Here is a 24,781-nt window from a genome sequence, read left to right as displayed (position 1 = left end):
TAAAACTCCATCCAGTCAGTAATTGCCTGAGTATGAGTGTTAGTATAGTAACTCTTATACTTTCGTGTGTGCGTGTGTTGGCTTTATAAAAGAAAAAAACAAAAGGCCTTGTTGCCATTGTGAGTTGGCCGGTGTGGTCTAGTTGAGGCCCCATGTGGGACGTGTCCAGGACTGAGCTTTTGAGCTCCCACATTAGTTGCAGATGTGTGTGCGTGAGTTTATAGGCATAATGGTATACTAAATGGATTGACAGGGTTATTACTCCCCTTAAAAAATTTGCAGCTCTTACTTTGAAGGAGTTTAAATCAGAGGCAGAAGTACTTATGAGATTTGCCATCTCAAAATTCTTTAAAATTAAAATTTCACCAATAAAATTTAATATATTTGTTTAAAGACTTTACTATTTGCCTCTCTAAAATTTTTAAAATTAAAGTTTTACTTATAAATTTTAGTGTAATTTTTTTAAATATTGTTTAATCCTTCAATATTTTTTTTTTGGCCTTTGCACTTTTTAAGTAAATTTTATTTATATTTTTATATTATTTAATATTAATTTCCTAATATTTTATATTTTTTTAGTTTTTATATTTTTATTAATATTTCATTTAATTTCTTTTTAATATTTAGTTTTGACCCCTCAATGACAAATTTCCTGCCTTATAGATATATATTTAACAGACTCTCATATTTAATCCCAAAAAATTCATAACAAAATTTAAGAGGTCAATTTTTTTTTGGTCGACACAATTAAATAAAAAATAATAATAAGTTCATATTCTTATCACTTGGCAGATTATTTTTATTAACCTAATTAAATTGAAAAATTAGTATACATAATTATAGAATTTTCTTTTAAGTAATTAAAAAAAAATTAAAAATATCTAAATTATGAATAAAATATACAAGGCACTAAATTTAAATGCTAAATTCATTTACTAGCAAATTCGAGATTGAAAGGGGCTATTGCCTCTCCATTAAATTTTTAAATTTTCATTTAAAATAATTTAAATGTGGCATGTATTTAATAAATTCTTATATTTAGTTCTTAAAAAATTTATAACAAAATTTTATTAGCTAATATTTTAATAATTTAAAAAAAATTATTGACTTAACTAAATTAAAAAATTAATGGTCAATATTTTCAAAAATTTTATTTTAAGTAATAAAAAACAAATTTTAAAAGAGTTAAATCATAAGTATACAATGCACTTAATTCTAAATATTGCATTCATCATTCACCGCTCTTAGACTTAAATATCGTCTACCACATTATAAAATGACATTATTTATATAAAAATTGATAAAAATGACTAAAATTTGACTCACTCGAGTGATCTGTGACTAAATTACCTAAATCATTAATTCCGCATTTGATATATAGATTGAAATCAAGTTTCATATTTTTAATTTTTAAAGATAATTTGAATTTACTATAGATTTGATTTCTAATTTTTCCAACTAGTTGGTTGGAATTTAACAACAATGATTAAAAGTACCTTTCTATTTATTACAAACTGCCCCATATGCCTTGTATGAAAGTAACACTGCACCAATTTTGAACATGAATTAATTTGATATAGATCAATTTACGGGCCATTAATATTACTATGCATTGATCAATTTGTCGTTTTATTGTGCAAGTTTAAAATTTACAATTGATCTCTTTGTTCATTTAATTTCCACTACCTTACCTAATTTTCATTCAATTTTCACTAAATTATTTTTTTATTTATATTAAAAAAAAACTTGAATGAGAGGTGAAATAAGATACTTACATCTCTTGTTATTTAACTAAACACTTAATTTTGATGATTTAATTGTGTAATATTATTATATTAATAATTTAACTATTTTAATTACATTTTATAAAAAAAACTATAATGTAAAAAATATCAAATTTATTTAATTTTCATTAACTCAAATATTTTTATTATAAGATAAAAATTTAATTTTTTTATCATATTAACTTATAATTTGAAATTATCGAACTCATTTTAATATTTTTCTTAAAATTTTAAGAAATTTTGATAATTTCTATTTTTTATTTTTTTATAATTTTAATACAAAATTTATTTATGTATTTTATTTTTAATATTTATTTAATTAAAAATATCTCTATATAATAAATTTATTATCTCTCTTTTTGTTCGATAAGTCTCCCTTTCTGATAAATTTCTCCCTCTCTCTTGTTCTAGATCAAGCACAAGCGATTTCCAACAATCACTCTCTTTTGTGGGCCATTTTCTCCTAATAACATGAGAAAATTAGGTCTACCAATAAAAGAAAAAGAGGATATTTTCTCAATCAGGGAGGAGAGAGCTGCTGGGGAGTAGACGTGGCCATGGCCAGCTTGGAATTGGATTCAAACTAAAATCAGCTTGTGAAATCTAATTTCCTTTGTTTGGAAATTAAAATTTTATAAAAATTTAATTTAATTAATTTTTATATTTAAAATGAAAAAATTCAATTTTTTGAATTAAAAATTCATTTTAAAAAATATAGAAATTTAAGATGATTTTGTGAAAATTTAATTAATTTTTTTTTATAAATGATTTATTCAAAATGAAGCCATTAGGAAAGGTTAATCGATTCATTGCTTTAAATAAGTCTAGAATTGAAACCCTTAAAGGTTGAACTCGTCCCTTCTTTGAATATTAAATCGGACCAGATTTAAATCAATGGGTGACCTGATAATTCAATCCAATTATTCGATTCATTTTGATTATTTGACTCTTTTTTTTTTTTAACTAAGAATTTTAAAATTTTTATCAATTGAATTGTCTTAATCAAGATTGAATCAAAATTGAAATAGACTTCATGCTGTTTGATTCATGACCTAAAATGCCACGACTCAGAATCATCGGTTTTAAATAAAAATCGGACCAAAATGGGACGTGACTCAACTTGAATGAAGTCATAAAGGAGATTAAATGCAAAAAGAAAGGGGGAAAATTTAAGAATTGCAGAGTTAAAAAGAGCGCACAATTAGTAGAGGGAAGAGATAAGCATGGGGAAGTAGTTTGAGGGCCCTTGTCATGTTGTTGGGGGTCACTGTTCATATATACCTGTCTGTCTCTTGAAATTATAGTGCTTTGTTTTTAAATTACCTAAAGAATATATATATATATATTTTTAAGCAGGAGACTGTCATTGGTTACAACAGATTAAAAAATTAGTCAAAAAGCTCATCCTCCCTTATCTGAGATTCTGCTCCTGTGGTGGTGTATGATTGGGAACCAAAAAGATTATCTAAAGCTGCTTTCTTCCTTATTGTTTCAGAGCATCTTCACAGAGATGTATGCAAAGAACACAGAGAGATATAAAAAAAAAAGGGAAAAAGACAATTTGGAAATTAAAAAAAAAAGTAGCTTCTGCTTTGCATCATAGGAGAGGACTGAAAACAGTATCTGCAACCCCTCCACTTTAGTTCTCAGTTAAGGTCTAGAAGGAATTGCTTTGGATTTAAGGTTGAAAAGGGAATAAAGGGAGGCCTTGTGGAGAGTTTCAGGAAAAAAAAAAAAAAAGGGAAATGAAAAGTAGATTATGAGCATTCATGAAAAAGAGAATGACAGAGAAAATTATGTAAAGACTAATAATAGATATCAACCTTTGACAAACAGAAAAAGTTAGGAAAAAGCTAAAAGCTCTTAAATCTCTTTTTTCCAGGCAGCACCAGGAAAGTCCTAATTTTTATCCAAAACAAAAAGCTAAAGAACTGGGTGTTATGCACAGATCAATTCTGTAGACACAGAAAATTAGGTGAATTTAAATTTCTTGAGGATCAAAGGAAAAGGAAGGAGAAAGGTCTTTAAATATGCATTGACCACTGTCAAGAACAAAAGCAAGAATAAAAAGAGATTAGATAGCACAAACATTCTTGATTTCAATTAGATCAAAGGCTACACTGTTACAATTGGACAGAAATGTTGGCCAATTATTTCTCTAAGAAGAAATTTAAGGAAAAGAAGAAGTAGAATTGAAGAGAACTAGAGAGAGGTCACTGATAAAAAAAAAGTTGCAGAATCTAATAATCATGTTCTACTACCTAGAGGCAAATGTGAAATTCTTCTTTCCCCACCTTGCAAAGAATGAAGAAAAGAAAACACGAGTTTCTCTCTATGTAGGCCTATTTCTCTTGTGACCAGCTTTGGCATCAGATTTCAAAGCCCCACTTGAATCCCCCTCAGAGGAAACTTCCATGGATTTGGTGAAGGAGCTGGAAAGATCAGCATAAAGGTCAACCACTCTCCTGATATTATTGTTAAGCTCCCTAATCAGACCTACATTTCTGCCTAGGTTGTCAGGGATCTTGGATTCATGGTTCTGGTTTATCTCATTGATGAGCAGCCTATTTTGATCCAAGATGTTTTGAACCTGAACAAAGTTCTTCTGAAATGTCTGCAAGATCTTGCCATCTATCTGGGTGCCATTACCAAGTCCTGAAAATGTGTCACCCTCCATTTTACCTATCACTCTTCTCTTTCTGGGGGAGTCAAGAGTTCTAACTAATCAGAACCAGTCCTGCATCAAGAACAAACCAAAAAGATGAAAATTTTGAGAAAGAAACAAAAGATGAAACAGTGTTTATTAAAAATTAAATACATCTATTCTAAAAATAAATAAATAAATTAAGACCCATAATCATATGTTCCAATACATGGCTACACTAACCAAAACCTCCAGACAAAAACATGAGGAGCCTTGGATTTGTTTGAGGCGTTTTAGTGCATATGAGACAAGAGTCTGTAGTGGAAATCATGACCTCCATGGGTTCCACTTTTCACAGAGGGATCTGATAGCAAACAACCAAATAATTATATTATTATTATTATTATTATTATTATTATTATTATTATTATTTATGATGATGTGAAAAAGCAGATCACATTTCCATAAAAGGGAACTCTTTTTATGTACCGAGAAAATACTCATCTTAAACTCAGTTTCAAAGAAGAATCTCACAGAAAAACCAGTCAATGATGCAGAGAAGATAAGGGCATGAGGGCGTACTACTGCAGCACAGACATCATTAATCTTTACAATTTTTTAAATTTTATATGTGTAAATAAATATTTACAAAAAAAAAAAGGAAATATTCATAATAAGTTGACAAATCCAAATGAAATTTACTTAAAATTCAGGAATATCAGAAACCAAAGAACAATGTCCAAAACCATACATGAAAACTTGCACTTCCAGAAGCATAAATTCCGAAAATAGAGAAAGATAAAAAAATAAAACCACTAAATCAAGTATCCCATTTAAAAAAAGAACCAAAAAAAAAATCTAAAAAAATAAAGTTACCATATGAAGATCCTCAGAGGAAAAAAAAAAGCAATTCAACAATTTCGAAATTCCCAGAGTAAAGAGACAGTATTAAACAAAAAAGGAAGCAGAAGCAGATAAGATCAAAGGCATTTAGTGCGAAAATAAAAGTAAAACAAAAAATTTAAAGAACCCATCAAATTCAATAATCCATTAAACTCAAAACAAAACAAAGAATAAAAAAAATATGGTATTATTTTATTGTACCTTCTATATATATATATATAGCAGTGTATTTATGTATTGGTACCTTGAAAATCTGGAACATTCCATTCTGGAAGAGAAGACACAGATTGAAGACGAGGGATTCCCGAGGAAGAGTGGAAAAGATCGCTGATTCTTTATAAACTGAATCTCCGAAACAAGGTCTCTCTCTGAATTATGAGAATTTACAGGTGAGAGAGAAGGAAAGAGAGTTTTTGCAGAGATAGAAAGAAACTGAGAAGAAGAAGAACAGAGAGAGAGAGAGAGAGAGAATATGTAGATTTGACAGTCACGCTCGAGAGGATCGCTCTGTCTAAAAATATTTTAGTTTCATAAAATCCTAAATATACATCCACCTGTTAATTTCCTATTTCTTGTTTTTTTTTAATATTTTGCCTATTTTATTAATTGGGTAATTTTACTATCTTTTGCTCAGATCCAAGGCATGATTTCTTTTCTTCTTTAATTATTGAGCACGTGGCATGTGATTCAGTATGTTATGTTCACAACATGAGGTCCACTTTTTTTGGATTTTTTTTTTCTTCTAAATTTACCTTTTCACACTTTAATTTTGGAAAAAAAAAAAATTCATGACATCTTAAATTTTTATATTGTGCATATAAACTCCTAAAATTAAGATATTTTAAAAATTTTTAAACTTAAAAAATATGAACTCTAATCATGTTAATATAATAATTTATTAATTAAAATTAAAAATAAAATTTTATTTTTATTTTTATTAAAATTGATATGTATCGTGGTGAGATGTTTAATGCACTATAAAATATTTTAAAAATTCAGAGGGTTATAAGATTTTCTTTTTTAATAAAGTTTAAAATTAAATTTCTGTATTTAATTTTTTTATGCACAATTTAGAGATAATATACACTCTTCATAAATGATGTGAGACTGTGAATGATCAATCAATCAATACTTTCGCATCAAAATATTCTAAAAATAATATACAACATCACACACAATCACATATTTATTTTTTTTAACAAGAATATACATGTAAAATATAAATAATTAATAAAATTATAATAATTTTATTAAAATATATTAAATTATATACTTTATATAGACACTCTATAAGCAATGTGGGATATCAAAAGATGATCAACTATTATGATTAATTGTTTATCATATAATCGATAAAAAATTATACTCAATCGTATTTTTTTAAAAAAATTATAAAAATTATATATTTTTATAATAGTTGCAAATTTTTGTTATTTATTTTAATGGTTTTAATTTAAATAATTTTGATCCATTTCAATATGTTTATTATGATCGACCAAAATGATACTTTTAATTTTGATATAATTTTGTTAATAAAATAATAGGTACAAGAAGAGATTAATAATTTCAATAGAAAAAAGAAGAGATTAATAATTACAAATCTAATTCTATTTAACTATACATAAAATTAAAAAATCAATATTGATTCATAAGAAAAGATTATGGTCAATTTGCTTAATTAATTGTATACTAATGATTAATATTGAAATTTAGGAAAAAACAATTATATTTTTGTTGGGATGGGACCATGTTTCATTCACATCAAGCATCTAAGTTTTAAAACTTTACATTGATCATTGTAGATTTGTTATGAGCTAATTATCAATAGCAATAAAAATTTATATTAATCATCTATGAGATATCATAATAGCATTTGAATGACCAATTTATGCTGAATTAATTTCACTCTTTGTAGTTTTATGATTTTAAAATGTAAATCTAATTTCAACGCTCAATCATTTTTAGAATTATTGGCTTTGAATGTGACTTAAATTAAAGATTTAACAGTTCTGAAAATGACTCGAATATCATTGAGTTAAAATTCATTGCGAAACACTAAATCATTTTTATGAGTTAAATAAAATTATTTAAGAACCACAAACCAGTCACTTAGAAAGTTTTGCTGAATTGGTACATTAAACGCTACTCCTCTTATACAAAAATAATCATGCATTAATCAACTAAAATAACTATGAGCAATTATAATATTACATATTTCTTCCTCTTGATCGAATCTGCAAATGAAAATCCGTAACTTTGATTAGCAGATTCATTTGCTATGGTTGCCCTGATCAAAATTATAAATTACTAAGAAACTATGCATAGTTTTGAATAGGAAGATGCCAAATATATCAATTATACCTAACACGTGATATAAGTACATAAACTTGGAATACAATCATAAAGTTGAAAACACTAAAAATTATTAGAGGCACACCATTAGAAAAATTTCCCTAACTATTGGATAAATCAAGAAAATAGCAATAACAATTGTAACAAGAGCTTACTATGCAACAATAATCCATGGGTACCCCCACTTACATTTTCATTATGAAAAAAAAAAGTGGAGTGTATCCAAATAGGTACTATATTTACATATAAATTTCTGTATTATCACATTCCATTTAAGATTATATATATATATCCTTATTTGCCATTTGCATATGTCTTTCATATAGTACAATTCAACCACCTGATTCTACCGAAAGTTTTGAAATTTTATCCATTATACTACACTAAAGTCACGTTGAAAATTCAAAATTCTTAGCTCACACTACTAATAAAACTCAATACTTTTGGATATAATTAATAAATTATAAACAACATGTATTAAAATAATATTTCAAAGTCATTATTAACTTGATTAGAAAATGTAATCCACGATTACTTGCATTCCCCACTTATTTTTTTATTTTTCAATTCTAACTTTTTTCTAATATTTATAATTTTGAGTCCTTTTAGGCAGTTTTTGATATAAATAAATTTTATAAAATTTTGTAAATTCATTTATAAATTTTAAATTTTAGTATTTGATTTAAATAAAATTTCTTTTAATAATTAATTCTATAAAATTTATTATAACTAAATCAAATTTCATTAAAATTGATAAATTTACAAATGAATTTCAAACTTAAAATCATATATGTTTAAGGTGACAAAATTATCTTTCTATTATATGTCACTTTATTTTATTTTATTTATTTCAAACGTATAATTTATTTCATTTAAAATTATTCCATATTTAATATAAAATACACTAAATAATGAAATTTATTTGTAAATAAATTTTATAATAGAATTCACTTATAAATTAGATGAATTTTATTATAAAATTAAACTAAATAAAATTTTAATTAGCTTTCATATATGAGATTAAATTTTCTTATCATATAATTTCAAAGACATATTCTCTTATATCAACAATATATATTTAGATTAAATAATTTTAAAGTGCTCCATAAAATTAAATTCCAATTAAAAAGGTAAGAAAATTTACTAATCAACTTTATCTTAATAGTATCAAAGTCTTTTTTAAAAGTGTAAAATCTAGAGCTATACTCTTAATTTGGGTTAAATATATTAAAAATTTTCAATAATTGAAATAATCCTGTTGAGTTATATATATATATATTTTTACTATTATCAATAAAATAAAAATTAAACATTATCTAATCAGCCGAAAGATTGCTAATTTATTGACCCGAAGTGGGTAAATGGCTAAGGCCAAGGGGTATTCACAGAATTGGTGACGTGCAATAGGGGCAAAATGGTAATTTTGGAGCAGAAATAATGGTTTCGGCCTGCCCCAAGTCCACCGGGTGGATCTTCGTTTTGGCCGAGAATGGGATGTTCCCACAATTTTTAAATCAGAATCCGCCCAATAACGAAATCTCGCGAAGAGCTGTTTCAGTCCAATAAGTAATGGACGCGTGGAAGATCAGGTTCGGGAAATCTAGAGGCTCGGATCCTAGCCTATGAGGAGTCCAAGCCTAGGTATTGATATAGCTTAGCCCTGCGGCTATTATATTTACCTGATATAAAGTGGGACCCAAGATTAGCATCACTCCCGTTGATAAATAAAAACATATATAAATTTGTTGTACATGATAGTACGTAATGGCGTAGGATATTGCCATGTGTACTAAAACACAACGAATGACACGATCTCCAACGCTGATGTTTTTAGCTCCTGATGCTGATGGTACCTACGGACACACTAGCCTTACCCCCTGTCACCTTATCCTTGTCACTATTCAAAAAAAATTTTTTATTGCTTCCTTTCAATTATTTTCTTGGCTTAATGAATAATTAAATTTAATTTTATTCGAAAAATTTATTATTTTTTAAGCATTGTTAAAAAAAGTCAAAACTTTATGAGAATTATTATTTCACTGGATTCTTTAAATTTTAGATAATTGTATTAGAAATTTTTAATTTAAAAATATTTTTTCTAATTATTAAAATTAAAATTAAAATTAAAATTATTTTTATGTATCATTTACACAGTTAAATAATATGGTGTTTACCATACCTGATTCTTTATGGAAGCAAATATTTTAAAAAAAGAAAATTGAGAGAGAAAATTTTTGGAAAGATTCTAACTTTTTCTAGTTTAAAGAGAGTAGAAAATGAGAGGAGAGAGACTCTTCTATTGAGCTCAGATCAATATTTTCCTCCCAACTTTGATGAAAAAGTGATCTGAGAGTTGAGCCAAAGAAAAAAAAATCCAGATTTGAGGCTGCCATTGCAACCCCACAATTTGCTTCATTTTCATGTTATTTTGTTTTTTCTACTATCTTTTCTTGTTTTTTTACCATTTTTATTGGTTGTTTTGGTCTTTTTCTTGGGCTTTTCTGTGATGGTTGGCTTAACTTTTGTGGTTCTCCAAGCTTTAAAGAAAGAAAATTTATCAACATGCTCACATGGAAACCCTTCATTTGATTTTAATCACACCTTGTATTGTCCCTCTCATCAATCTGTGACAGAGAAAAAGAGATTTAGCTCAACTTAAAGTATATTTGTCATTGCAATTAATCTTTAATTAAGAAAATTATTTTTTCAATATATTAATCAGAAAATATCAAAGTTGATTATAAATAAATTTAATATAATTTAATTACAAAATATTAAAATAATTAAATAATTCTATAAATTATTTCTTAATAATATTTAAAATAATATTTTAAAAACATATACTTTTTAATTTTAAAATTTAACATCATACCTTATTAAATAGTCAAATCACTCCTAATTTAATTCAATAATTAAAAATATATCACTCATTTAATAAATATTAAATTTAATAAATATCAAAAAAATAATTTAATAGTGACACATTGGCGTAATAGTCGTAATAGTGACATTTATTTTTCTTTATTTCCTGCTCTCGTAGCTCATATTGATAATTTCTCATCAAGGAAGACTTTATGAAAAATGTATAATTTTGCCTAATTGCCCCTATCATCATAATTTCAAACATGAAAAAAAGAATAATTTTATAACTTCATCATTAAAATAGCATTTTTTTCCTCTCATTTTTATTCACCAATTTACCTCTTGAATTGAATGCAGTTTAAAATAGAAAAACGGTTTCTCCGTCCTAAATTTTTGAGAGCCACCCGTAATAATATCTAATTATTTTCTATTAAAAAATTAATTTATTTTCACATGTTTAAGTATTTAAATATCATAATTTTAATAATATATATATATATATATATATATATATATATATATATATATATATATATATATAATTAAGATTATTTGTCAAACTTATATTTATTTCTTATAATTTATTTTTTAATAAATAAATTTATATTGTATAATAATAAATTAAAATAAAAAAATAAAAAAAAAAAGAAAATTCTCACGAGCATACCCAGTTCACCTGCACCTGGTGGAGAAGTTTTCATTCCGACCCCGATTCCCTGTGCAACGGGGATGAAAATGAGGGAAGTAATCCCCGCTCTGATTCGTCCTGATACCAATCCAAGCATAAGTGTGAGTGATTTTTCTTCTTCCTCTTTATATATATATATATATAACTGTTCATCTCCCTGAAATTGCTGTTGAAGTAAACAACGTAAATTCTCAAGTTTTTTATCATCACTGGTTTAAGTACATTAGTTGAGTTGACTTCGACAACTGATTCAAGTCAATTGGTTGGCATATGATATTTTGGCAATAATGTTCATGTTCTTGTCCAAAATGGGCAAGCCGTCATGCTATTAATAATAATTAAAGCTATTTGACAACACAATACATAATTGATATTATGGTAAGATCATTTTTCTAGAGCCAAGAAAAACTCACACATCACTGAAGTTTTACAACAAGACTTATGTATCGCCTATCTACGTAAAACTCTTAACAATAATAAGTAGATGCATCACAAACTGAATCATTAACGGATAGCGCTGAGTCCATCTTTCATGGACAGTATTTTTAAATTAAAACACCTGCGTGATTGATTAGGGGTTAGAACTTGCACCAGATAAACTGCCCAGTTGGTAGCAGAAGGAATAAGATAACCTTAAACCATTATCATAATAATTGAGTTATCTTATAAATTCATATTTATTTTTGATGGGCCAAAGGGAATCATTTGGGGCCATGTTTGCGGCAATTTGTATATATAAAACAAAAGGTGCTTTCGCTTTCTAGGTTCCTCCTCTGATTTTTCAGCAAATAATAATTAATAATACTGCTGGTCGGTGATAAAACTAGGCCTACAGTGCACATCCGTGCACTGTACGCACAGTCATTATCTTCTTTCTTGTGTTGTGTGTGTATATATTTTTAAATCCCCAATGATTTCAATCATTATTTTCTGCAATCTCCATGCTTGGTTTTCTCAGTGGGAGACATTTTTACGGCAATTTCCTTCATTTCCAACCTGCTCATCATACTAAGATAAATCTTCAAACTCTTACTATTAATTAAGAGGAACTTATACCTAAACATAAATCTTCAAGCACATCAGATTGGATGTCCTTGTGTTAATTTTTAAAATTTTATTAAAAATAATTCAAAATTCAGTAAGCAATAATTAAGGGGGAAAAAATCTTGTATGGTATCTTGAGTTGGGTTTAGATTCTGGAGCTACTTCAGCAAACAAGAATGACGAGTATTTTCATGGGGGGAAACGTTGAACTGAAGATAGATGTCAGGCAGGAAATGAGCAGGGAAGTGACCACATCTCATATATGTATTTAATATTAGCAATTCAAAATGTGTATTTAATATTATAAAACATTAGATCCATCGCATAACCATGGATGGTGAGCATTTGGCAACACAGGCATGTGATAAACACAATACACTTTTATATACTTTTGTCTCTCTCTCTCTCTCTCCTTGTTAGATAGAAAAGTTTCCCTGGATTTGTTATGGGGGGCTCTCTCCATTTTGTCAGTCAGCAAATGTTCCATGTCCCTTTCAGACAGGGGACGGTTCTCCTTCTCAAGCCTAGACATGAGTCTTACTTTCCCATCTCTAGGCGGATCTCTATTAGAACTTATTTGAGAGGGTTTCGATTTTCAACCTGCTAATAGGATTTAGTTGTAGCTTTAGGTTTATGTGGAAGATGGAGATTTCAAGGATAGTATGGCACTGCTTTAGTGGCTACCTAGTCTCTCAAAGCCTAAAGATGATGGCCAGAGCTTTGCCGCCTACTCTGTTGTTCGACTTCTATGGTTAGGTACTTCTCAGTCTTTTTTGGACTCCGAACTGTTTGCTCGTATCCTTGGGTTGCATGCGTTTCAGCCGTGTTTGTCCCTAGCGATGCTTTAGTATAATCAATCTTTCCTCCGATGCTGATTTGGCTGGTGATAGTCAAGTCGTTCCATTTGGGATGCGATGAACTTCTCTCCTTGATAAGACGAGATCTCTTTTGCCGACTCACGGGTTTGGTCTTGAATCCAACCTCTGCTAGAGTTTATCGTTTGTGTGCTTGAACCTTCTATCAGCATGGAACTAAATTCTATTTTTATCTAGGTTTGTGTTTCTTAGGTCATGGGCCTGTATATAATGAGCCTGCAGGCCTTGTTATATTAATAAAACTATCCCCATCTTTCCGATAAAAAAATAAATAAATAATAAGATTGGAAATTATAATTTTGTTCAAATTCTAGTTAGCCAGGGATACTTTATAAGATGGGTAAACGACAAAATTGGAAAATAATTTCTTCTCTTTTTATTTTCCTATTATTATTATTATAATTAATGGTTAACCTCAACAACTCCCCCTATCAAGGAAATTACGCCATGAACAAACACGAGTGCTTGTACTTGGTCTTGAAGACGCGTGCTGACCTCTGTGACGGTGTTTCCTGAGATCCTCGCTCAAACTAGGTTAGATTTAAATTTCTACAATATGGGGATATATGCAGAATATGAATCGAACTTAAAAATGAATCCGACCTCATACGTTCAACCCCATCCGAATAGCAAGTGACCTGACACTAACAGCTCTAGTATTTACAAGTGTAGGTCCAGTTTTAAGTATATTTTATGTTATTCTGCTGGGTTTTTTCTCCCTGTGAAAATTCCAATGTTGATTCTGACCTTATTAATCTTGCAAAGCTTAGGTAGTCTGAGATCTCACCCGGAATACTTGATCAATTATTAATTCTGTATTTTGACAATATATGTAATTTATATAACTCACTTAAAACTGAGTCAAAAAGTCAGTACAGTAATCAAATGATCAAATGTTCAGTCAAAAAGTTACCACAGTCAAGAGATAGATAAAGTAGGGGAGGAATGACCAATTTGAGCATCATATGACTTAGACTCGTCCAAACTGAGCATATATTTAGGTAAAATAATTTGAGTGATAGTTGGATTGAATGCTCGCTCAACAAACTTGAGGAATTATCGAGCAAGCATTGACAAGAGTCAACAGAAACGATTGAGTTACAGATAAGAATTTTGAGATAACAATTGAGCATTCTGAGATTCTGACCACAGACTCTAACGGCTTTTTATTTTTCATTTTATAAGTATCAGAATAAGGTATAAATTAGGTATACTTACTCTACTAAAATTGCAATTGTATTCTATTTTATTTTATCAAATACTCTCTTAGTCAAACACTAACTTAAGCGACAACATGATTGGCTAATAGACCACTGACCTCAGCTATTTTTTTTGTGTTATAAGCTAACAAAATAATCAAACCGATTAAGGGAGACTCACAGCAACATCAATAATTAAATGTAGATATATTAATGTAATGCAAATATTATAACTTCATATCCAAGCGTGGTTTTATAAAAATATTCTGGTGGATGCTAGGCAATCGAATGGGGTAGCTACAAGATAGAGTGAGAATTTAGCTGCTTGGAGTAGGGGTGGCCACGGTTCGGTTTTAAACCAGAACCAAACCGGAACCGATTTCGAATCGGACCGAAACTGGTCAAAACCGGAACCGATTTCGAATCGGACCGAAACCGTCCTTCTACGGTTTGGTTCAGGTTCATATTTTTTAGAAATCGTGAACCGGCGGTTCCGAACCGGATTGAACCGACAGTTCTAAACCGGATCAAACTAGCTATTTAAATACAAAAAAATTCAATAAATACCTCACTCCACTCCTAATTCATTTATATATATATATATATATCATTAATTCTCTACACAATTATTCTCTACACAATTATTCTCTACACTCTCTTTAATTCTCAATACTCTTTCAATTTCTCTCAAATTTTCTAAATAATTATTTTCTACATTCCTTTTAATTTTCAGTACTTTCATAATTCTCCTACTTTATTATTTTATATGCTCACTAAAATTTTTAATGCTATATCAATTACTCTGTTATTATTTTATATATTCAATAAAATTTTCAATACCCTCCATTTTGATTTTTTTTTTCTTTTATATTTTTTTAATTATCAATTATCATATAATTTTTTTAAAAAGGGCAAGTAATACTCAACACAACTCAATTCAACTAAGCTTTTATCCCAAAAATTTATTGGGGTTGGCTATATAGATTCTCTTTCTCCACTATAAATGATTTTGGGTTAAATCATCGGAAATGTGTAATACTTTTAGGTCATGTTACACTATTCTCCTTTAAGTTAGTTTAGGTCTACCTATTCTTTTCTTTCTATTCTCTAACCTAATGTGCTCTACGTGTCTAACTAGAGTTTTTCTATGTCTACGCTTCACATTACCAAACCACCTCAATCTCCCTTCTCTCAACTTATAACTGAAAATTTTGATTCCTCTAAATCCTAAAGGGATACATAGGCAAAATTAAGTTTATGCATTTTTTTCTAATTTTTTTTTAAATTAATTTCATCTCTAGTTTTTAATAAGTTCAAGTCTTTACTTATTAAATTTTTCTTAAAAATAAGTTAATTTTATTCTTTTTATTCTTATTTTATTTTGATTAAAAGATTTATAAGAAAAATTAAAATATTTTACAAATATAACTTAAATTATAAATCAATAAAATTTTCCTCTAATTTTTTTCCTTTAAGTCGCTTTTAAACCGCTTCCAAACCGTCCTTCAAACCGTTTTGAACTGTCATTTTTTGAACCGTCTTTTAAACCGTTTTAAACCGGGGCTCGAACCGGAACCGGTGGTTCAGGAACCGTCTTCCAAACCATCTCATGACGGTTTGGTTTAGGTTTATGATTTTATTGAACTTGAACCGGCGGTTCCTGAACTGTGGCCACCCCTAGCTTGGAGGACAAGAATTAAGTGTTGTATTTTCTACAGGGACAATGGACACAATATGGATGAATGTTGACATGAAGCAAGATGTAGGAAGGAGCCCTTAGAAGACTTACAACTGGAATGGAAGTCGGGGTGTGCAAACGGTCGGTTCGGTTCCGAACCGAACCGAACCGATAAAACCGAAAACCGAAAATCGAAAATTTTAAAAATCGAACCGAACCGATTGATAAGAGAAAATCGAATCGAATCGAACCGATAAATTTCGATTCGGTTCGGTTCGGTTCGGTTTGAACCGATCAAACCGAAATTTATAAAATTTCATATTTTTAACATTAAATCTAAATAATAAAAACATAAAAACAAAAAAAATTAGAAATCAAAACTCAAAAATCTTTAGGTTCGGTTCGGTTTTCTTTGATTTTGGTTCGGTTCGATTCGGTTCGATTCAATTTGATTCGATTTTTTTATTTTCTATATATATTAATAATTTCGGTTCGGTTTTTTTGATTTTTTTATGAAAATAACCGAACCGAACAGATTAACCGAAATTATCAAAATTATAAACCGAACCGAACCGATTAAATTTTAAAACCGAACTGATTGAACCAAATTAATCGATTCGATTCAGTTTTTCGATTTAAACAAAAAACTGCACACTCCTAAATGGAAGGCATGCAGAGGGATGAATAAAGACAGAGGAGCTAAGGGGGCCCAAACATTTTTAAAATTATTTTAATAGGTGTAAAATTTAGTATTTTATTAATTATTTCTTAAATTCTTTTTATTAGTTTCTTTAAATATTTATAAAAAAATTAAGTAAATATAGTAAATTTTTATTTTTTTTTTTTATTAATAGGTCCTCAAATTTTTATTGGCATCTAATAATTTATATATTATGACTTAAGTTTAAATATCAAAATTTTTTGATTGGCATTAAATAAATAAAAAGATTAATTAAACAAATTTTTATATTTACAAATAATTTTTTTAATTTTTTTCTTCCTTAATATTGCCACGTTACATGCTATAAAAAGAAATTGATATATCGAAATAATAGCAAGCCAATTACTATTTAAATGGATAAGAAATTTCATATTTATTACCTTTTATACAATAATTAATAAAAAAATCTATACTCACATATTGGTAGGAAATTACTGAATTATTTTTTAATTGTTTTTCCTTTCTTAATTAACAAATTAATTTTCATCCTTTTTAATAGGAAATTTCTCAACTAATTTTTAGCTCATTTCCTTTCATTTCTTAATTAATAAATTAATTTCCACTCACTTTAATAGGAAATTCCTCATATATTCTTAAATGATTTTATTTCTTTCCCTAATTAATAAATTAATTTTCACCCATATAAAAACTTTTTTCTTTAATTGTTTTTATACACATATTTGATTATATAAAAAATATCTTATTTATTTTTGAAATTATTTTTCTTACCTATATTAATGGAAAAAATTGATTTCCTCGATTATTATATATTACGATTGTCCTAAAATTAATTTAAATTCAACCCCTCTTTCTCAAAAGGAAATTACAAATTAATCATTGTTTTATTATCTTTTTACATTTCGTAAAATCATTGCTCATATCATTTTCTTCAGCACATACTATTTTTTGTTGATGTATGTTTAATATAGATAAAATAGATTATAAAAATAAGATATAGAGTAATTAATGAATATAAAATAATATTAATTAAATATGTTAATATATATATTTTAATTAAATATGTAAAACAAATTATTAATTATTATACAAAGTATAAAGCTTTAATTCTATAAAAAATACAATTTGAGAAAATAAAATTTTTAAGTATTTTACTGTTGTTACTTTTACTCTATAAAAAATTTAAAATTTATTCTTTAAAATTATTTAGAGATAAAATTTAATTAATAAGCACAAATTGATTTTAAAATATATTTAAATATAAATATTGAAAATATATAAAATCTGATAAAAATTAAACATAAAATTACTTAATAAATATTGGAAAATATATAAAATCTAATTAAAAAAATTAAATATCAAAGAATTTTCTAGTTCTCAATGATGCTATGAATGCGTTACGTAAATTGCATTACAAGTTTGAATATTTGTTGCCAAAAAAGTTTTAATATTTTATAATAAATTTTAATTTCTCTAAAATAATAAAATTAATTTAATAATATTAAAATGGTTCAACGAGCCAATATATATATATATATATATATATATATATATATATATAAAGTAGATATGTTTTCTCCTTGTGGTGCTACATACGATTCTAAATCTTTATTTATGCTATGCGACAACATTTAAAACAGTTAAATTTTCTCTTGAGTTGTCACATAAAATTCTAAAATTAATACATTTATGCCAAATGATAATATTAAATTGAATTTATTACATTGCCACATATATCAATTATATATATATATAATAAGGAGATTTTCTCTTACTATTGTCATGTGACACTCTAAATTTTGGTGCTGCCTCGTGATATTTACTATATAAAAATTATTATATTTTACAATTATAACAATTAATGTAAGTAATTATTATTTTTTATATTAAGTATTTAATTATATTTTTTATTTAATTCTAATTTCCTTTTAAATATCTTTGCTTTTACTATTACTATTATTATCATAATTTTTATTGCTAACTAATTAAAAATAGTAGATATATTTCAAAAATTTATAAAATTTTCATTTAAAGATTCTTAAATTTTTTATTATTTTATTTAATTATAAAGATTGAAGAATTATACATTTTAAAATTAATAAAATAATTTAAAATTATACTATAAAAATTATCACATTGAGTTAAATATTTTGTCCTTTTATCACATGAAATTAAAAAATTTATCCTCTCTCTCTTTTATATATTTAATAAATTTTAATTTACCTTGATTTTATTTTATTTTAACACATATTTAATAAAAATATATTTTTAATTATATATATAATAAATTATGAAAAAATAAATAAAATTTTATTTTATAGTAATGAAAAATAAGAAATTTATGTTAATATTCAATTTTTATTATTTTTTTGATATTCTTTATAGTATAATTAATAAATAACTAATATTAGTATTAATTATATTATATTATTTTAATATTATTTAGAAAAATTATATGTACATATACTTGAAGTTTTATTTTTTATTAATTAATTAGACAATTTTTTTAAATTATGATTAAGTTATTAATTTTCTAATTATGCATATATAAATTATAAATTATTTAATTATTACACTTTAATACTATAATAAATAGCTATTATTATTATTATTATTATTATTATTATTATTACCTGAAAAGTTTAATTTAATTAAAGAAATAAAAAATAAAAAATTAATTGAATTAATTTATTAATTTTACCTAATAAAAATATATATTAATTTTATATATATTGCATTTTCACTTTCTGATAAAAAAGTTGTTCATATTTTTATAAAATAAATTCAAGAGAAGGTAAAATTTTAAATATATCATATTTATACCAATTAGTAATTTTTAATTATATTTATTGATGACTATTTTTTTATATTTCTTGAAAGTTATAATATGTCAAATGACAATATTAAATTGAATTTATTGCCTTACCACATACACTAATTATAGGTTTTCCTCCGTTACTGTCACATAGGATTCTAAAATAATTATATTTATATCACGTGACACTATTTAAAGTAGTCAATTTTTCTCTTGTGCTAATTGACAATATTAAATTGAATTATTGCTAGCAATATTTTCTCATTTCCCAATAAGCCAATTATATTAAATTAAATTTATTACTTACAATTTTTTCCCTTACCTCATTTGTCAATTTTATTGATAACAATTTTTTTTCCTTTTTTAATTTTTAAGTTATAATCCAAATTTAACTTTTTACTGTCTAAATATACATAAAAAGGATCTTTAATATACTTAAATACACATATTTTCTTTTTTATTAATATTAAAGTTCAATTTTTTTAGTACAAGAAATTAAGAGAATAATATTCTATTATCTGTTATCCAAATTCAATCATTTGTGAATTGTAATGATTCTTCAGACTTGAAGTGAGGCAAATAAATCACTGCAAGCCATGTGTCTTCATTTGGAGGTTGTACTATAAACATATCATTAGATCAGCTCTGTAACAACCCTTTAAAAAAAAAAAAATTGAATTGAAAATGAAATGGATACGCAGTGGTTTCATCTTCCCACAACACATATTTTTAAAAAAAAAAAAAAAAAAAAAAAAAAAAAAAAAAAGCCCCCTCCCCCCTTTCTCTCTTTCTCCTCTTCTTCTTCTTTTTCTTTCTTCCTTCCTCTCTTCCTTTGGCGCCCCCCCCGGCCCAGCCCCCTGGCCGGCACCCAGACCACCACGACCACCACGAGAGAGGAGAAGAGGAGAGAGAGAGAGGAGCGACGCGCGGAGGAGATCGCCCCGACTTTCGCCGATTCTCCGATTCGTCCGATCCGATCGATTCGATGATGTCCGAAAGCTTGAAGGCTTTTTTTTTTTTTTTTTTTGAAAATTTTTTTTTTGAAATGAGAGTGAGGATGAGAGGAGGAGAGAGGAGAGAAGTTTCGGGTTTTTCAAGCTTTTTCTTCTGATCTGACATGATCATCGACGATCGGATCCGACCGATGGAGAGAAGAGGATGGAGGGGAGAGGAGAGGAGGAGGAAGAATCCGCCGGTGATTCTGGCCACCGTCGGCGCGCGCCGCCTGGTGCGCGGCGCCGCGAGCCGGCGGTGGGTGGTTGGAGATGGTTCGATTTCTCAGATTTTTCAATTTTAAAATTTTTTTTTTTTTTGAGACACAAATTATTTTTTATTATTTTTATATCTTTTAAATTAATTCTAAACAAATAAATAAATAAATGAAAAAAAAAAAAAAAAAAAAAAAAAAAAAAAAAAAAAAAAAAATAAAAAGATATTGAAATATTTTTTATGAATATTGGTATTTGAGTGAATTTTTGAGAATTTTATTTTATATTATTTTTTTTTATTATATTTTTATTATTTTTTAATATTAAAATAATTAAAATTAAATTTTAAAAATTTTATAATTATTTTTTTAAAATAATTAATTATGAGGATTTTAATTTAAATATTAAAAATAATAATATTATTAAAAATATAAATATAACTTAAATTGAATCGAAAAAAATATTAAAAATAAAAATCATATTTTTTAAAATTTAATAATTTTTTTAAATTTATTTTATATTTTTTTTTTTAAATTTTTATTTTTTTATTTTTATTTTTTTTTGAAAAATTTTTTTAAAAATTTTTTATATTAAAATTAAAATTTTTTTTTTTAATTTTGAAATTTAATTATTTGAGAATGAGATGGATAAGGATTTGAGTAAGTATTAATTTGATTTTTAGAAGAAATATTTGAGCCTCTTATTTTAGAGGTAGTGATGTGTTTTAGGTTTAGCCTGTTTTAGGTTTATTTCCTTTATTATTTTATTTGCGTGATATTTTTATTATTTTTTTTTTAATATTTATTTATTTATTTATTATTTAATTTTTAGAATCAATTATTAGATAATTTTTATATTATCGTATTATTATAATGAATTTATCAATTGCTTATATATATAAAAATATTAATTTTAATTTTATATATATATATCATATTTATTATTTTCATATTTATATATGCATATAATTATGTATCAGTTAAATGCATATATGCATGATGTTGTTGTAATTCATAGGCATATATGCTGCATTGATGTTGTGGTGTGGTGTGGGTGTGGGTGTGCGGGAGGCTGGGCGAGCTGAGTGATGTGCATCGACCGATGATTCGGAGTTGGGAGCTGCAGTTCTTTGGTATCGACCCGACTTTGGTTGGGTAAGGTCCTGAGTCCTTCGTTTGTTCTGGGGGTTATTAATAAGAGAGAAGGGTGTTTAGCATGGTCCATGTATATTGAATGATAGTACAGATGTGTGTTAATTATGAGAGAGGTGATGATGATATATTATATTGATAATGAATGATGTGTTTTTGCTCCAGTGAATGCTTTTTACGCTGTATAGAGATTTTGTTATATATTTAAAATTGCATTCTTACATTTATGGGTATTATATTTTTTTTACCATTTTTATATTTTTATTAGAGATTTTTTTTTTTTTTTTTTAATTTCCAATTATTTCTTTTTCTTATTATTTTATTTTTTTATTTTTAAATTTTTTTGTTTTTAATAATTTTATTTATTTAATTAAGAATTTAGTAGAATTATCATGTGAATTAAGAAATTAGAAATTTAAAATTTAAAAAGAAAAAAAATTTGAAAATTTTTATTTGAATATAAAGAAAAAATTTATGAGTTTGTTATTTAAATGGTTTTAAAAAATAAAATGAGTTAAAAATTATTTAAAATTTTTAAATTTAAATGGGTTATATTTGATATTGAAATTTTAATTTTATATTTTATATGCATATTATAACATAAAATTATAACCTAATAAGTTATTATTGAATAGCTTAAATTTTTAGGCCTGCTGGGGGGCTCTACAATCTCAAATTTATAAATCAAATACTAGGAATATTCATCATAAAATTCACCTCAACAAATAAAACATGCCTCCCATAATATTAAAGAAAACAAATAAATAAATAAATAAAGACAATTTTTGTTTAACTGGCATTAGAATAGAGTGATCCTGTTTTGCTCAAAAAAATAATATTCTTAGTAAGGAAGGTATTTCGTATTTTTTAAAAATAAAGTTGAAATATTTTTATTTTTAGAAAAATTAAGTAGAAAATCAGCAATCCTAACAAAAAACAGAGCACAGAAACAAGTGTAGCCAAGTCAAATGAAAAAAAGCGTAGCAAAATTACCATAAAGAGTGGCAAAATAAGTGAGAATCCAGAAAGAATTATAAAGAGAATTATCATTTTAAAGCAAAACACTAATAAAATGAAGAAGAAGAAGAAGAAAGAATGATAACTATAAAAAAGACTCTGTCTTTGAGACCTAATCTTTTTAGTATTTTTTTAAAGAGTTGAAATATATAATTATTATATAACTTCTAAATTTAAATATCTTTAATTTAAAAAAAAAAATAAAAGGTCAACATTAAATTTTATTTATATTTCCTAAATAGTTTTAATTAAATTTAATTTTCTTTAAAATATCTGTTCTAAATTAGAACCAAGAATCAATGATATTTAAATATTTGTGAGAAATTAATAATTGATTTTTTTTAAAAGATGTCTAATTATTAAAGGTTATTTAAAAAAAATCAAAATTAAATTTTACATATATTTCCTAAATAGTTGTAATATATAATTATTATATAATCTATTTTTCTAAATACAATTCTTAATTAATATGATCTTCCAAATTTAAATAATGAAAAATTATTAATTACTGTAATTAGGTTTAATTTTCTTTAAAATATCTGTTTAAAATTAGAACTAAGAATCAGAAAATATTTAAATTTTTTTTTAGAAATTAATGATAAATTTTTTTATTAAGTTTAATTTCCTTTAAAATATATGCTTTAAATTAAAATCATTAATCAGGATATATTTTTAATTTTACACTTTTTAATTTTACACACACATATATATATATGAATTATAAAAAAATGAAATGAAATAAAAATTTATTTTCATAGTTATGACAAATAGGAAATTTATATCTATATTTAATTTTCATTTTTTTATATTTTTATAATATATTGATAAATAATTAATATTATTACTTTGATTAATATTAATTATGTTATATTGTTTTATTATCATTTAGAAAAATTAATTAATGATATAATTTTTTTAAATTATGATTAAGTTATTAATTTCTTAATTATGAGTATATAAGTTACAAACTATTTACTTAATTATTACTTTAATATTGTAATAAGTAATTATTATTATTATTATTATTATTATTATTATGTAGAAACCTCAATTTAATTAGGTACAGGAAAAACTCTCTATTATATATATATATAGATGTTATATTTAATAATTATATTAATTAATGTAATTAATTATTACTATTACTTTTATAATTAATTATTTTTACTATTATCATCATTATCACAATTTTTATAGTTAACTAATTAAAAATATTAGGCATATTTTAATAATTTTATAAATTTATCGTTTATTTATTTTATTTTAGTATTTATTTAATAAAGATATATTTTTAATTATATATTGAATGCTATATAAAATGAATTATGAAAAAATGAAATGAAATAAAAATTTATTTTTATAGTTATGGTAAACAATAAATTTATATTAATATTTAATTTTCATTATTTTTTTTGATATTTTTTTAGTATATTAATAAATAATTAATATTATTAATTTAGTTAATATTAATCATGTTATGTTATATTATTTTATTATTATTTAAAAAATTAATTAATAATATAATTTCTATAAATTATGATTAAGTTATTAATTTCCTAATTATGTATATGTAAGTTATAAATTATATAATTATTACATTTTAATATTATAATAAGTAGCTATTATTATTATTATTATTATTATTATTATTATTATTATTATTATTATTACAAATGTCTATAAAATTTTAATTTAATTAGAGATAAGAAAAACCAAGAGTTAATCATATTAATTTATTAATTATACTCAATGAACACACATATACCAATTTATATATATTTCATGTTCGCTTTCTAATGAAGAGATTGTTCAGATTTTATAAAATAAATTCAAAAAAAGATAAAATTTTAAATTTGTCACATTTATAGCAAGCAATAATTTT

General features: G+C 25.4%; 1 protein-coding gene across 2 annotated transcripts; it reads right to left on the bottom strand.

Moving 5' to 3' along the window:
• Positions 1-3,863: 3,863 nt before the first annotated feature.
• On the bottom strand, positions 3,864-5,844 carry LOC110651052 (protein ELF4-LIKE 3). 2 transcript variants are annotated; one of them, XM_021806243.2, is made up of 3 exons: positions 5,576-5,844; positions 4,672-4,792; positions 3,864-4,521 (listed from the first exon to the last, which is right to left on the bottom strand). In XM_021806243.2, exon 3 carries the CDS (start codon positions 4,459-4,461, stop codon positions 4,117-4,119), a length of 345 nt encoding a protein of 114 aa, XP_021661935.1. In that variant the 5' UTR covers positions 4,462-4,521; positions 4,672-4,792; positions 5,576-5,844; the 3' UTR covers positions 3,864-4,116. The 2 variants fall into 2 exon arrangements, with proteins under 2 accessions (XP_021661935.1, XP_058001931.1); XM_058145948.1 differs by lacking the exon at positions 4,672-4,792.
• Positions 5,845-24,781: the final 18,937 nt, after the last annotated feature.

Source organism: Hevea brasiliensis, chromosome 4, assembly GCF_030052815.1.
Source record: "Hevea brasiliensis isolate MT/VB/25A 57/8 chromosome 4, ASM3005281v1, whole genome shotgun sequence".
NCBI classification, from domain to species: Eukaryota; Viridiplantae; Streptophyta; class Magnoliopsida; order Malpighiales; family Euphorbiaceae; genus Hevea; species Hevea brasiliensis.
The sequence above is the reverse complement of the archived record's forward strand: the minus strand, read 5'-3'. Positions and strand labels throughout refer to the sequence as shown.